Raw genomic sequence first — 12,384 nt, forward strand, 5'->3', positions numbered from 1 at the left:
CATAGAAGCTTCCCTTCAAAGTGGGGAGCAGGGTCCCAGAGTGGGACCCTGACTGGTGGCAACTTCTAGGACCACCTCCAGCGGTATTTGGACCTATTTCATCTGCATCCTCCAACCAGTTGGCCCCAATTTTTCCTTGAGTTGGATGAGGCAGGAGCCACGAGCAAAAGGTAAAGTGAAGAATTTGTTCCCAGCTCCAGGTGAGACTGTTGGTCCCCTCCAAGCTCTTCGCCAAATCCAAGCCAATCAGGAGAATGAAGGAGAGACCCTCCTGGAATACACACCCTCTAGGGAGGTTAATATGCTTAGTTCTTCCTGACTAGGAGCCACAACTACATTCTGAGGGCACTGGAGCCCCCCCCATCTCACACACCCCAAAGGAAGCTCAAGCTGTAGAGACAACTATCACCATACGCTGGGCTGGCCCTAGTACTTTGAAAGGTCTAGGAAAGCCCATGTCTTTTTTAGCCCTGGCATTTTAATATTTGCTCTCGCCTTGGCCTTTGTTCAGCAGGTGGACTTGCTGGCACCTTCAGTGCCCAGTTGACACGCGGTGTAGGCGTAGCAGAGCCCATCAGTGGTGGGTGGGGAGGTTTGTGAAGACAATTGCTTGCGAAAGCCCGACAAATGTAGTCTCGCACTTAACTTGGCGCCTCTTCGTGGGGGGATGCATAGATGAGAAATGCATTTAATTTATTGAGTTCCTGCTATGTGCCAGGCATGGTACTGAGGCAGGCGCTGGAGAAAAAAGCCCTGAATTAGTCAAAGTCCCTGTTCTCTTGGAGCTTACGTTCTAGTTTTCTATTTCCTGATAATCCATTTTCCAGGCGAGGAGAGCGAGACATAGATCCGCAGCTGGTAAAGGGCCCAGCTGAGACTTAAAAACACTGGCTGGATCTCGCCAGCGATCTATGAGCGGTCACTTCCGCTCCGAGGCCCGGGTCTCGCACTCCTCGGAAGCCTTCCGTGTGGCCTCTTCCCTGTTCCTCTGGGAGTCCTGGGCTTCAGCTGCCCGTTCTCTGCTCCAGCGCTAACCCTAGAAGTACTGGCGTACCGGCGGACGGATGAAAGAGGACGGCACGGCGCAGCGGCCCCAACCCTCCGCCTGACGAGTTCAGGTCCTGGGCGGGGCGTGCGCGGCCGAGCCCCGCCCCCCGCGCGGCTGCTCGCTGAGTGCGCACGCGCATCGCGCCGCGCTGCCTTCCGGCGGCACCGCCTACCACCCGGGACGTCGGCGGCGCGCGACGTAGTCGGCTGAATAAATGCGGTGGCGCCGGGCGTAGGAGAGCTTCAGCCCGGAGCGCCTGGGCTTTCGGGCGTTTGGCGGCGTCGCGGGTGGCAACTGAGCTCGCCCGTGCCTCTCGCTGTGCCATGGCGGACGAGGGGAAGTCGTACAACGGTCAGTGCTGGCCCGCCGGCCGGGGAGCGGGCGATCTGGGGCCCGGGTGGGCGGCGCTGGCCTAGGCCGCGGCGGCGGGGCGTGAGGCCGCGAGGGGCCCGGCCTCCGCGGGGAGTGGCGGCGGCGCGGGCCGGGGGCGCGGCAGCCTGGAAGCCCGGCCGGACTCGAGGACGGGTGCCCGACTTGTTGACTCTGGAATCCTGACGTTGCGAGGACCTGGGGCTCGGCGGTGGGGGGACGAGATTCCTTTGAACTTTGTGGTGGTTGGTGCCTGTCAGTTCAGTTTGGCGTCCAGACTCTTCCTTTAATGTGCGTCAGTGCCCTGATCATGGGCTGCCCGTGCCCTATTTTCTACTGCGTCCAGTCGGTCTTGCCCCACCTCCCCTGCGGCTTTGGCTTTGGCTTAATATTTTAGATCTACGCACCAACTCTGTTCTAGACCAAATACATACAGGGTTTTTAGTCCAGAGTAGTGGTTAGGAGCACATGACAGCCAAGGTTTCAATCCTGAGGTGGCTACGACAAGCTTGAGTGAGTTAGATTCTCAGGCCTCATTTTCCACCCCCTTAATAAAGGTAGAAACAATACCTACCTCCTAAGTTTGTGTCCATGTCCGTGTCCGTGTGTTTGTGTGTGTGTGTATTAAAATGAGATCATTTGTATCAAGTGCTTGGAGCATAGTGCCTGGCGCTGGGGAAGGTTCTCAGTGAATGTTAGCTGTGCCTTCTATTCATTTATTCTTTTTTTTCTAGGGTCATTTCTTAAGGTTCATTGCAGAGTAGTAGGCATTAGGGAGACATTATTTGGGAGTCATGGATTTTTTATTTTTAAGAAGCCATTCCTACACACCAGGATTCAGAGGGTCATGTTCCTAGAGAGCATTCGAGGACCCTCACTTAAGCAGTCTGAGTCTAGGTGTTGTCTCCTGAGTTAAAAGGCATTTGTGGCTAAGGAAATGAAGAGCTCACTCCCAAAACTTCAGAGTGGCAGTTTGAGAACAAGACTTTTGCAGAAACCGTTGAATTGGTCATATTTGTAACTGATGTTTGTACTGTATAGGCAAAAGAAGTATTGTTTACTGAAACTCGATGTAGTCATTGCGGTTGATTGCTTTTAGGAGATGTGAGAGAGGTCACCATCCAAATTTTGATTGGGGTTAAGTAGATTTGGGAGGCTGAGAGAAAGTAGATTTTAGGTGACTTGCAGAGTGTCTGAATTGTATTCAGTTACGCTTTTGGGTCGCTCACACTTCCACTTTCTGCTTCTCCTCTCTGTGGTTCTGGCTTTTGCTTCATTTTTTAAAAGCCTTACACAGTTTTCCAATAATTTTTCCCTGATGTTGCCATGCCACAGAGAAAGTTCTTTCTCTGGACAGGCAGAGGAGTTTGTATGGAGGTGGCCTCTGTAGTTAGTGTGTATCTCATCCTACAGTGCAGGGTGCTGGATACTGTGATTGCCACACCAGGGTAGCTGGACAAGTATGTATTTTCTAATTTGTGTTCTGTTTCCAACCCCAGAGCACGATGACCGCGTTAGTTTCCCTCAAAGAAGAAAGAAAGGCCGGGGTCCTTTCCGGTGGAAGTGTGGTGAGGGGAACCGTAGGTCTGGAAGAGGAGGTTCTGGCATTCGGTCTTCCCGCCTTGAGGAAGATGACAGAGATGTGGCAATGAGTGACGCCCAGGATGTTCCCCGAGTAAGATAGTAAGTGACCGGTTGATCTGGTTTGAATTTAGTGACTCATTCGTTTATACTCTAGCCCGCTTACTCTCCATGTCATTTCTCTTTCCACCTGGAAAGCTGAGAAATGCCAGGACCGGCTTAATGGTTGAACAGACTTAGTTGTAGTCCTGATAACAGTGTGGGAAGGTCTTTGAGAAGACGTTCCTAGTGTTTGTGGACATTTTATTCTCTTTTTTCTACAGCAACCCCTATGCTGCCCGACCCAACCGTCGGGGCGATAGTTGGCATGATCGAGACCGCATTCATGTTACTGTGCGGAGAGACAGAGCTCCTCCAGAGAGAGGAGGGGCTGGCACCAGCCAGGATGGGACTGCAAAGAACTGGTTTAAGATTACAGTGAGTATCTTGGGAAGTAGATGGTGCAGGGGAGATAGGGGGCCAGGCTCGGAGGGAAGGTGGTTTACTTTTCACTCCACAAAATCAGTCTTCTCAGCTGTTCACTGCACAATTAGGTATCTATCCTTTCTTCTAGGAATCAATATCTTAGAATACCTACGAGCAGGTTCAGAGAAGGAGTAGAAGGGGACGAGCAGGAAGGGGAGAGTGGGGAGGCCATCTAAAGGGAAATGTGGCAACTATGTTGAAAGGGGAAGAATTCTGATGTCTCCATTTGGCTCAAGCCGAGTGTGGAGGTTGGGGTCCCTTAAGTTCTCTGAGGGGCAGGCAAGGTATAAATAATATCTTGGGACTTTTAGAGTCAAACAATTTGATTCTTCTGAGAAGTGATAAGTCTAAATGGACAGAAAGGAAGTTAAGGAATCCATGTCTGGCTTGAGTAGAAAACCTTTAGCCAGCCAGTCCTTTCTTTAGAGATGTTTGAAAGCTTGATAGAGGTGCAAAATGAGCAGTAGATTGGGCCTGCTGTTCAGCCTTAGTTACATGTTGTTCCCTTCTCTTTTCTTCCTCTCGTCTAGATTCCTTATGGCAGAAAATATGACAAGTCGTGGCTCCTGAGCGTGATTCAGAGCAAGTGCAGTGTCCCTTTCACCCCCATTGAGGTAAGATAAGACCTGAGTGGCTGCCTGGGCACCAGGGAAGGCAGAGGGGCCAGCTGGGCTGGGGGCTCTGGGCTCTAAGTCTAATGATCTTGTTCCCTCTTCTTGCAGTTTCACTATGAAAACACACGGGCCCAGTTTTTTGTTGAGGATGCCAGTACCCGCCTCTGCATTGAAGGCTGTCAACTATAAGATTTTGGATCAGGAGAACCGAAGGGTGTGTGTAAAGGGCGTGGCTTGGTTGGGGTGGGGATTGGTGCTCAGGGCACAGACTGGTCTTGGGCCCAGGGCTTAGGCTTCCCTAGAGTTCACCCTGCGCTTTGTGTCTGCCCTGCAGATATCTATCATCATCAACGCCTCTGTTCCGCCCCATACTGTGCAGAATGAACTGAAGCCAGAACAAGTAGAGCAGCTAAAGGTGTGGCAGACTCAAGTAATGTGTGTTTCCACCCCAGTCCTATAGTTCTCACCCCCACCCCGCAGACAACCTTAGTGACCACTGAACCCTTTTTCTTCCTCTGTAGCTGATCATGAGCAAACGATATGATGGCTCCCAACAAGCACTTGACCTCAAAGGCCTCCGTTCAGACCCAGGTATGGTTGATGGCAGTAACTCTCAGATAGGTGGGGCCAGAGGGGGATCTGTCAGACTGGGAAAGGTGGAGAGTGGTTTGGGGCTAACGCTGGCCTGGGCAAGCCCTCTCAGACTTTCCTTTCCTTCTGAAGATTTGGTGGCCCAGAACATTGATGTGGTCCTGAATCGTAAAAGCTGTATGGTAGCTACCCTGCGAATCATTGAAGAGAACATCCCCGAGGTGAGGGCTTTGCCCCCGTATTAGGTGGGAGGAAACAGGGTGGGATAGATCAGGTGGGGTTGGGAGGCAGGTTTGTCTCTCCCCCTTGCTGGTGGTGGTTCCTCTAAACTCCTCTCTCCCCACAGCTGTTGTCCTTGAACTTGAGCAATAACAAGCTATACAGGCTGGATGACCTGTCCAGCATTGTGCAGAAAGCACCCAACCTAAAGATCCTAAACCTTTCCGGAAATGAGGTGAGACTTGAGAGCTCGCTTGTGTGTTGGGTGGGGTGGACAGAGGGTGGAGAGGGCTTGCCTGGTGATGGCAAGAAGCATGGGAGAGGATTAAAGAGAATGAGGGTGGGGTTGGGGGTATGGGGATCTAGCTGGCTCTCTTTACCAGGGTGTCTTCCTACCTTTTCTCCCTCTCCTTTGCAGTTGAAGTCTGAGCGGGAGTTGGACAAGGTAAAAGGGCTGAAGCTAGAAGAGCTGTGGCTCGACGGAAACCCCCTGTGCGACACCTTCCGAGACCAGTCCTCCTACATCAGGTCAGTTGTAGCCTCTGTCTCCCCTCCTGGGGACCTTCACCCCCTGGGAGGCTGAGCTAATGCACCCTGACCAGTGGCCGTTGCAGGAGATGTGCAGCCCTGAGCTGGAACCACCTATCCTTTGGGAGGATCACGTGCTCTTCCCTTTTGTCTGTCCATGTCTGTCTCCCAGCTTTGCCCTGAATTCTCCTTTACTTCCTTCTCACCTGACTTCTTGTTTGCTGGTTCTGTAGCCTTTTTCCTTCCTTCCTGAACACAGCCTTTTCTAGAATCTCCCTACTCTATTGTTCCAAGAAGGGCATCTCCCCAGGACCAGGGGCTGTCTTATATATGCCCCATACATGGAGTTGCCTTGGGCCGAGAGCCTCATATCCCTGGGCTGAGAAAGCCCTCTCTCCCTGAGACTTCCTGCTGATGGGCCTTCCCTCCTTTGTCTTGTGATGGCTCCTCTTGCCCTTTTGCCAAGAGGGACCCTTTTCTCACAATCTGCTTGTCCAAGGCTGTTGCCTGGGCTTTCTCGCCCATGCTGAGGTTGAGGCCTCCTGGAGGCTGGTGCCATGCAGTCTGTCTCTCTTGCCCAGTGCTGTGAGCTGGGTCCTTCCTGGAAAAGAAACCTGGGTTCCCCAAGACATGTGACCAGAGCCGGGGCCCCGCCAGCAGGCGAGGGAGTCCCAAGGCAGGTGCTGGGCGTGGAGGCCACGGGGGCAAAGGCTACCAAGGAGACAGAGAACTGAGAACTGACCCTCTCGGAGGGCAATGCCTCTCGCTCACTCGCACACTTCACATCACCCTGCTTGGCCCCGGAGGATGGCTGGTTAGCCAGAGACGGGTAAGATTCCTCAGGGAAGGAACAACCTAAGACAGGCACAGTCGCAGAGGGGCCATCAGGAGAGAACTTGGGGGCCAACAGAGGTGGGGCAAAGACCCTCACCCCCCCAACTTTGCAGGGGCTTGAACCCTCCGCCCTTCCGAGGGAGGTCTCCTGCCCCCATGGCTGCTTCGCTTCCCACGCCCAGCTCAGATCGGGACCCAGGGAGCAGACAGAGACCTGGCCAACAGCATCTCCCTTCTTGCCGCAGCAAGGATTTGTTTCCATTTCTACCTTGGACCAGAGGGAAAGAGGCAGCTGAAGGAAAGGGCTGTGTCAGGTGCCTTCTTCCGTCTTTTCTCCCTCTTTTTTCTGAATGCCTCCTCGCCTCGTAGTTCTTCTACTTTTTCTTCGCTTTCTCTTTCCTTTTTCTCTTTGCTCCCCTGTATCTCCCCCACCTCTCCCTCGCCCCTGCCCCTTCCTGCCTTTTTCCTCTTTCTCTTCTCTTCCATCCTTCTCTGCTTTGTTTGCCTCACCTCTTCCTGAGCCCCGCCTCGCTCACCTCCCTGCCCCAACATCCTGTGCCATCCCTGTGGTGTGTTCTGGTCTTGGCCACAGCCAGACCTGGCAGAACTGATGGATACCTGTTGAGGCAGCGGAGCCCCTGGGCTCCCACCCCATTCCCTCCTCCCGGGGCTGCACAGGTGAGTAGGTAGAAGGTAAGGGGGGCAGGGAGGGAAGGAGGTCCTGGGCTTCAGGCCTGGGCTGGGAGTGCTGCTCTTGTGGCGCTCGGGTCAGGCAGAGAGAAGAGAGTCAGCCTTCAAGGCAGTCATTTTTGGGTGCCCCGGGTGAGGTGGGGAGTGGGGCCGTTTTTCCTGGAGCTCAGAGGCTGGGGAGGAGTGAGAAGACAAGCAGGATGGGCTGGGCTGTCCCTCGGGTGTTGGTATATTTGCTCCTAGAGCAGCCCAGGAGGCACGGTGGCTCTGAAGCATCACTCACTTCTGTCCCGTTCTTGACAGCGCCATTCGCGAACGATTTCCCAAATTACTACGTCTGGTAAGCCCATAATTTTTTTCATTCTCTTCTAACGAGCATGGCATCTCCCACCCCTAGAGTCTTGGCCACCACTTGTTTGTATGGCCACTAATTTGGGGACACGGATGCCTTTTAGAATCTGACAAATGCTATAATCCTTCCCAGAAAAATGCTTGTAGACACAATTGCATCTTTCAGGATTCCTGGATCTTTGCCAGGAATCTTTTACACTTGACCTCTGACCCCTCACTCCTAGTTCTCCCATCTAATTACTCATTTAGCCTTTTTTCTCTGGTTTACACTGTCACCTTTAACTTTCTTTCTGCAGGACGGCCATGAGTTACCCCCGCCAATTGCCTTTGATGTTGAAGCCCCCACGACGTTACCGCCCTGCAAGGTGAGAAGGGGGGGACAGAGTTAGAACTTGTGTTGGGAGGAGAGTATTGGTTACGTGGTCCTAATATCTGTTTGATCCCAGGGAAGCTATTTTGGAACAGAGACCCTGAAGAATCTGGTCCTGCACTTCTTGCAGCAGTAAGTATCCTAGGGCCCCTGAGGCTGGGGAGAGGGCGGCTAGTCCCAGCACAACTCACTCTTGAGAGCTGTTGGGTCCCATCCAGACTGTGGAGCTCAGACCTTCTCTTCTGTTGTCCCCTCAGGTACTACGCAATTTATGACTCTGGAGATCGGCAGCGGCTCCTGGACGCCTACCATGATGGGGCCTGCTGCTCCCTGAGCATTCCTTTCATCCCCCAGAACCCTGCCCGGTGAGTATCACATCCCAGAACGTGGCTGGGACCAGAGTTTCTCAGCAAATACAGTCCAGCACCTGCTAGCATCCACACTGCTCTGACCACCACCTCCTTTTCTTCCTCTTCCCTCAGAAGCAACTTGGCTGAGTACTTCAAGGATAGCAGGAATGTGAAGAAGCTTAAAGACCCTAGTAAGTGTGTGATGTGAGCAAAACAGGATGGGAGAAGGGGATGGGAAGGAATCAGTCCTAGGGCTTGGGGGTGTGCAGCAACCCCTAACCTTGGGTTCTCCTCTACCCATAGCCCTGCGGTTCCGGCTGCTGAAGCACACACGTCTCAACGTTGTCGCCTTCCTCAATGAGTTGCCCAAAACTCAGCACGACATCAATTCCTTCGTGGTAGACATAAGCGCTCAGACAGTAAGCACTTATTTCTTCCCTGACAGAGGCCTGGAATTGGGGAAGGGGCGGTTAAGAGGCAAGGGGGGCTCTCGCTCTGGCTGGGAGCCTACATGGTAACTGATGCTGCTTCTCTTTCAGAGCACGTTGCTGTGTTTTTCTGTCAATGGGGTCTTCAAGGAAGGTGAGAATCTTGGGAGTCCTGAGTTTACAGAGTGGTCCCTCCCCCAGCTAGAGTCTTCCTCAGCTACAGTCTCAGCTTCCCAGCTACCTTCTCTTCCTTCTTCTTCCCTGACCTCCTCCCATTTTTCCCCCAAGCTGCCTACATTTGGCCCACCCTCTCCAACTGTCTTTTCTCTCTGGGAGATGGGGAAAAGCCTGAGGATTAGGACACAGACTTTGGAGTTAGGCAGGTCTGAGCTGCCATCCCAATCTTGGTCCTTTGTGCCTGTGGGCAATTTACATTACCTCTGAGCCTCAGATGCTGTATTTGTAGAAGGGGGTTAGTAATAGCCATCTCATAGTGGTGCTGTGGGGAGTAAATGAAGTGACTTATAAAGTGCTTGGCCCAGAGCCTGGAACACGAAAGGTCGTATCAGTGGGATACTGGTGGTTATTATCATTGTCCTCCCTGACTCTGATACTCCTCCCACCTCTGTGCCCCTGTGCACACATAATCACCCCTGTCCGGCCCACTTAGGGATCCTTGTGTCAGATCAGACCATGATCTGAGCAGCTGTTTGTAAACAGAAAGCATGAGCAACCCTAAGAGGTCATTGCTATTGTTATCACTGCAGTGGATGGAAAGTCTCGGGATTCTTTGCGAGCCTTCACGCGGACATTCGTTGCTGTTCCTGCCAGCAATTCAGGGTAAGTATTTGGCTTAGCACGTGGGGTCCCAGTCCCAGTTCATGGCTAGCACTGTGGGAATGGGGGTGGTGGAGTCAGTCCTCAGGGTATTATCAGCATTTCAGAAAGGCAAGGGAATCAGAGGAGGAGGCTCACATAGTGGCTAAGAGCTTGGCTCGGGAGTCGGACTGTCTGGGTTTTTTCATCCTGGCTCCACCACTTCTAGCTACGGGCAGGTTTCCTTATCTGAAAACTGATATGACTGTGTTCACTTTCTCAGTCTGTTGTGAAGATAAATGGGGGCTAAGAACTGTCCATGGGTTGGGAGAGAATATAATTCTAGTGTGTTTGGTAGGTACCCCATATCTGGAGTCCATGGGAAGGGGGGTAGATGATAAAAAGTGATGGCTAAGAGTGGGAGGGGGACTTGGTGGGTATTGAAAGAATCTGCGTGTCAGGTGTCAGCATAGGAATGATGTTGGGAGGATGAGGTTATCTGTCTGTCTGTCCAGCTGTCTAAGGTGCTTTTTGTCCCCAAGGCTGTGCATTGTAAATGACGAGCTGTTTGTGCGGAATGCCAGCCCTGACGAGATCCAAAGAGCCTTCGCCATGCCTGCGCCCACACCTTCCTCCAGCCCAGTGCCCACCCTCTCCCCAGAGCAGCAGGAAATGCTGCAGGCATTCTCTACCCAGTCTGGCATGAACCTGGAGTGGTCCCAGAAGTGAGTGCTGGGCATGTGTAGGAATAGGGGTAAACTGAGGTAGCATTGGTAGTGAATAATGAGTGCTCCTGAAATTTTAAAAGCCAAAAGTTTTTTTATTGCTTAAAAAAATAGTCCCTAAAACATTTGTCCTATGCATAAATTAACATAAAATTTAAAAACAAAATAAGTCCCTTTTTATATATTGTTCTGCAACTTACTTTTATTACTTATCCCGTAAACATCTTTCCCTATTTGTATAAAAATTACCTTGGTCTTCTTGATAGCTATTTAATATTCCTTTGTATTCAGTAGACCATTGATAGACATTTGGATGTTTTTACTTGTATAAATAGTGCAAGAGTGTGTATAATTGTTGGCAAACTTGGACGAGTGTTTCTACAGAATGGATTTTGAAGTGGCATTCAGTGGTCGAGGTGAGTGCATGTTGGTTCTAATGGGAGTGCCTGTCTTCCCCACTCCAGGTGCCTTCAGGACAATAACTGGGACTACACCAGATCTGCCCAGGCCTTCACTCATCTCAAGGTGAGGTTTGAGAATACAGTGGCAGAAAGACAGGGATCTCTGGGCCTTCAAGAGGGTCAAGTAAGCTGGAGGGACAGGAAGGTAGGCTGCCTGGCTCTACTGACCTTTCCTTTTTCTCCAAGGCCAAGGGTGAGATCCCGGAAGTGGCATTCATGAAGTGATCCATAGTCATGCCCCAGAAGTAGCCCCCTGTAAATAGCCCTTGGATGTTGATGTCTCCTTGTCGTCTGCTCCTCTCCGGCCCCGAGGCCACCCTGTGACTGTGACTGAGGAGGGAGGGCTGCTGGATCCCTCTTCCTCACCTGCCTTCTGGAAGATTGAGCCTCACTGGTGCCAGGAAGCCAAAGCTTACTTTGTAGAACTGACACTAAACTATCCGAAGGACCCTAGGTGCTTTGTGTACTTAACCCCAGAATCCTCCCTACTTTTTAAGATAAAGAGTGATATTGTATTTTGTGTCGTGTGTACTGGATTGTTTAGCCTGGCCCCTACCGGGGACCGGCCGGGCCGGGCCGGGGCCTCTAGGGCGGGGGCGGGGCTCGGCGCTGTCCCTTCCCAGGCTGACGGTGGAGGGGCTCCGAGGCGGCAGGGCCGCCGGCAGGAAGTCCCGCCCCGGAAGCGGTGCTGCGCGAGGCATGGCGGTCCCTTGGCGGCAGTGTTCCCTGCGGCTGCTTGTCGCATTGCGGGCCCTGCCCGCGCGCCGGCTCATGCACGACGCGGCCCCGCCGCGGGACGTGCTGCTCTTCGAGCACGAGCGGGGCCGCTTCTTCGCCGTTCTCGGGCTGTTCTGCGCGGGCCAGGGCGTCTTCTGGGCCTCCCTGGCGGTGGCAGCCTTGGCCCGACCCCCGGTCGCAGCGCGGCCTCCGGACGCGGAGCTCCCAGACCGCGGCCGCTTGGACTTGCGCTCCACGCTCTGGCGCTACGGCCTGGCTGTCGGCTGCGGCGCCATCGGTAAGGCGTCGGCTGGTTTCCCGCCGCGGGAGCATGGGAGGCTGGGCACGACCCTCCCTGTTTAGGCAAGGAGAGTAAGGGGCTCCCGACCCTCCCGGATGAGCAGGAGGGGTGGGTAGGTCACCCCCATAGGAGCGCGGAACACCAGAGTTGGAAATTCCCCACTTCCCCCTGCCCAGCGCCAAGCACTCGGACAGGCCTAGCTGAGGTCCTTTCACTCTGCGACCTTGAGGAAGTCACTTAAGCTCTGGACTCGTCTTTAAAATGAAGATGGACAATCTACTACAGTTGTTGGGCGGAATGACTACCACAAGACTCTGGGGTATAAGAGGAGCTCAATAAATGTTATCAGGGCACTGGAAGGGTTGCTGCTTCTCTCCAGTGAAAATCCCTCACCCCCGTCTTTGCTCTTCCTGCAGGTACCCTGGTACTTGGTGCTGGTCTTCTCTTTTCCCTCCGCTCGGTGCGTTCAGTGATGCTCCGGGCTGGAGGGAAGCAGGTGACCCTCAGCACTCATGCCCCCTTTGGCTTGGGGGCCCATTTCACCGTTCCCTTGAACCAGATATCCTGCATGGCCCACCGGGGTGAAGTCCCTGCCATGCTGCCTCTGAAAGTCAAAGGCCGGCGCTTCTACTTTCTCTTGGACAAAGCTGGACATTTCCCCAACACGAAACTCTTTGACAACACTGTGGGTGCCTACCGTAGTTTGTGAAGAAACCACCTCGGGTCACTCACTCCTCCCAGAGGGGAATAAAAACTGAACCTTAGGGATGGGGTGACAGCCAGTATCACACAAGGGGACCCGAGATTCATTAACAGCAAATAAAAAGGCAGTCATCCCAAGGCTGGTAACTGATAGTACCTGAAAG

At 53.1% G+C, this 12,384-nt stretch overlaps 2 protein-coding genes across 2 annotated transcripts; both read left to right on the plus strand.

Moving 5' to 3' along the window:
- The first annotated feature begins 1,234 nt into the window (after positions 1-1,234).
- NXF1 (nuclear RNA export factor 1) lies at positions 1,235-11,015 on the plus strand. Its single transcript, XM_058526627.1, is given in 22 exon segments — positions 1,235-1,399; positions 2,917-3,100; positions 3,322-3,475; positions 4,054-4,137; positions 4,246-4,296; positions 4,298-4,351; positions 4,472-4,552; positions 4,659-4,728; positions 4,861-4,949; positions 5,075-5,182; positions 5,366-5,475; positions 7,303-7,339; positions 7,647-7,715; positions 7,797-7,852; positions 7,978-8,085; positions 8,203-8,261; positions 8,374-8,489; positions 8,610-8,652; positions 9,266-9,338; positions 9,857-10,039; positions 10,504-10,564; positions 10,687-11,015. Coding segments are annotated over 22 exon segments (1,857 nt in total). The 5' UTR covers positions 1,235-1,371; the 3' UTR covers positions 10,726-11,015.
- Positions 11,016-11,180: 165 nt separating this feature from the next.
- Positions 11,181-12,371, plus strand: TMEM223 (transmembrane protein 223). The gene is made up of 2 exons (XM_058526650.1): positions 11,181-11,515; positions 11,935-12,371. Exons 1-2 carry the CDS (start codon positions 11,200-11,202, stop codon positions 12,225-12,227), a joined length of 609 nt encoding a protein of 202 aa, XP_058382633.1. The 5' UTR covers positions 11,181-11,199; the 3' UTR covers positions 12,228-12,371.
- The last annotated feature ends 13 nt before the right edge of the window (positions 12,372-12,384 follow it).

Source organism: Diceros bicornis, chromosome 31 (genome assembly GCF_020826845.1).
Source record: "Diceros bicornis minor isolate mBicDic1 chromosome 31, mDicBic1.mat.cur, whole genome shotgun sequence".
Taxonomy (NCBI): Eukaryota; Metazoa; Chordata; class Mammalia; order Perissodactyla; family Rhinocerotidae; genus Diceros; species Diceros bicornis.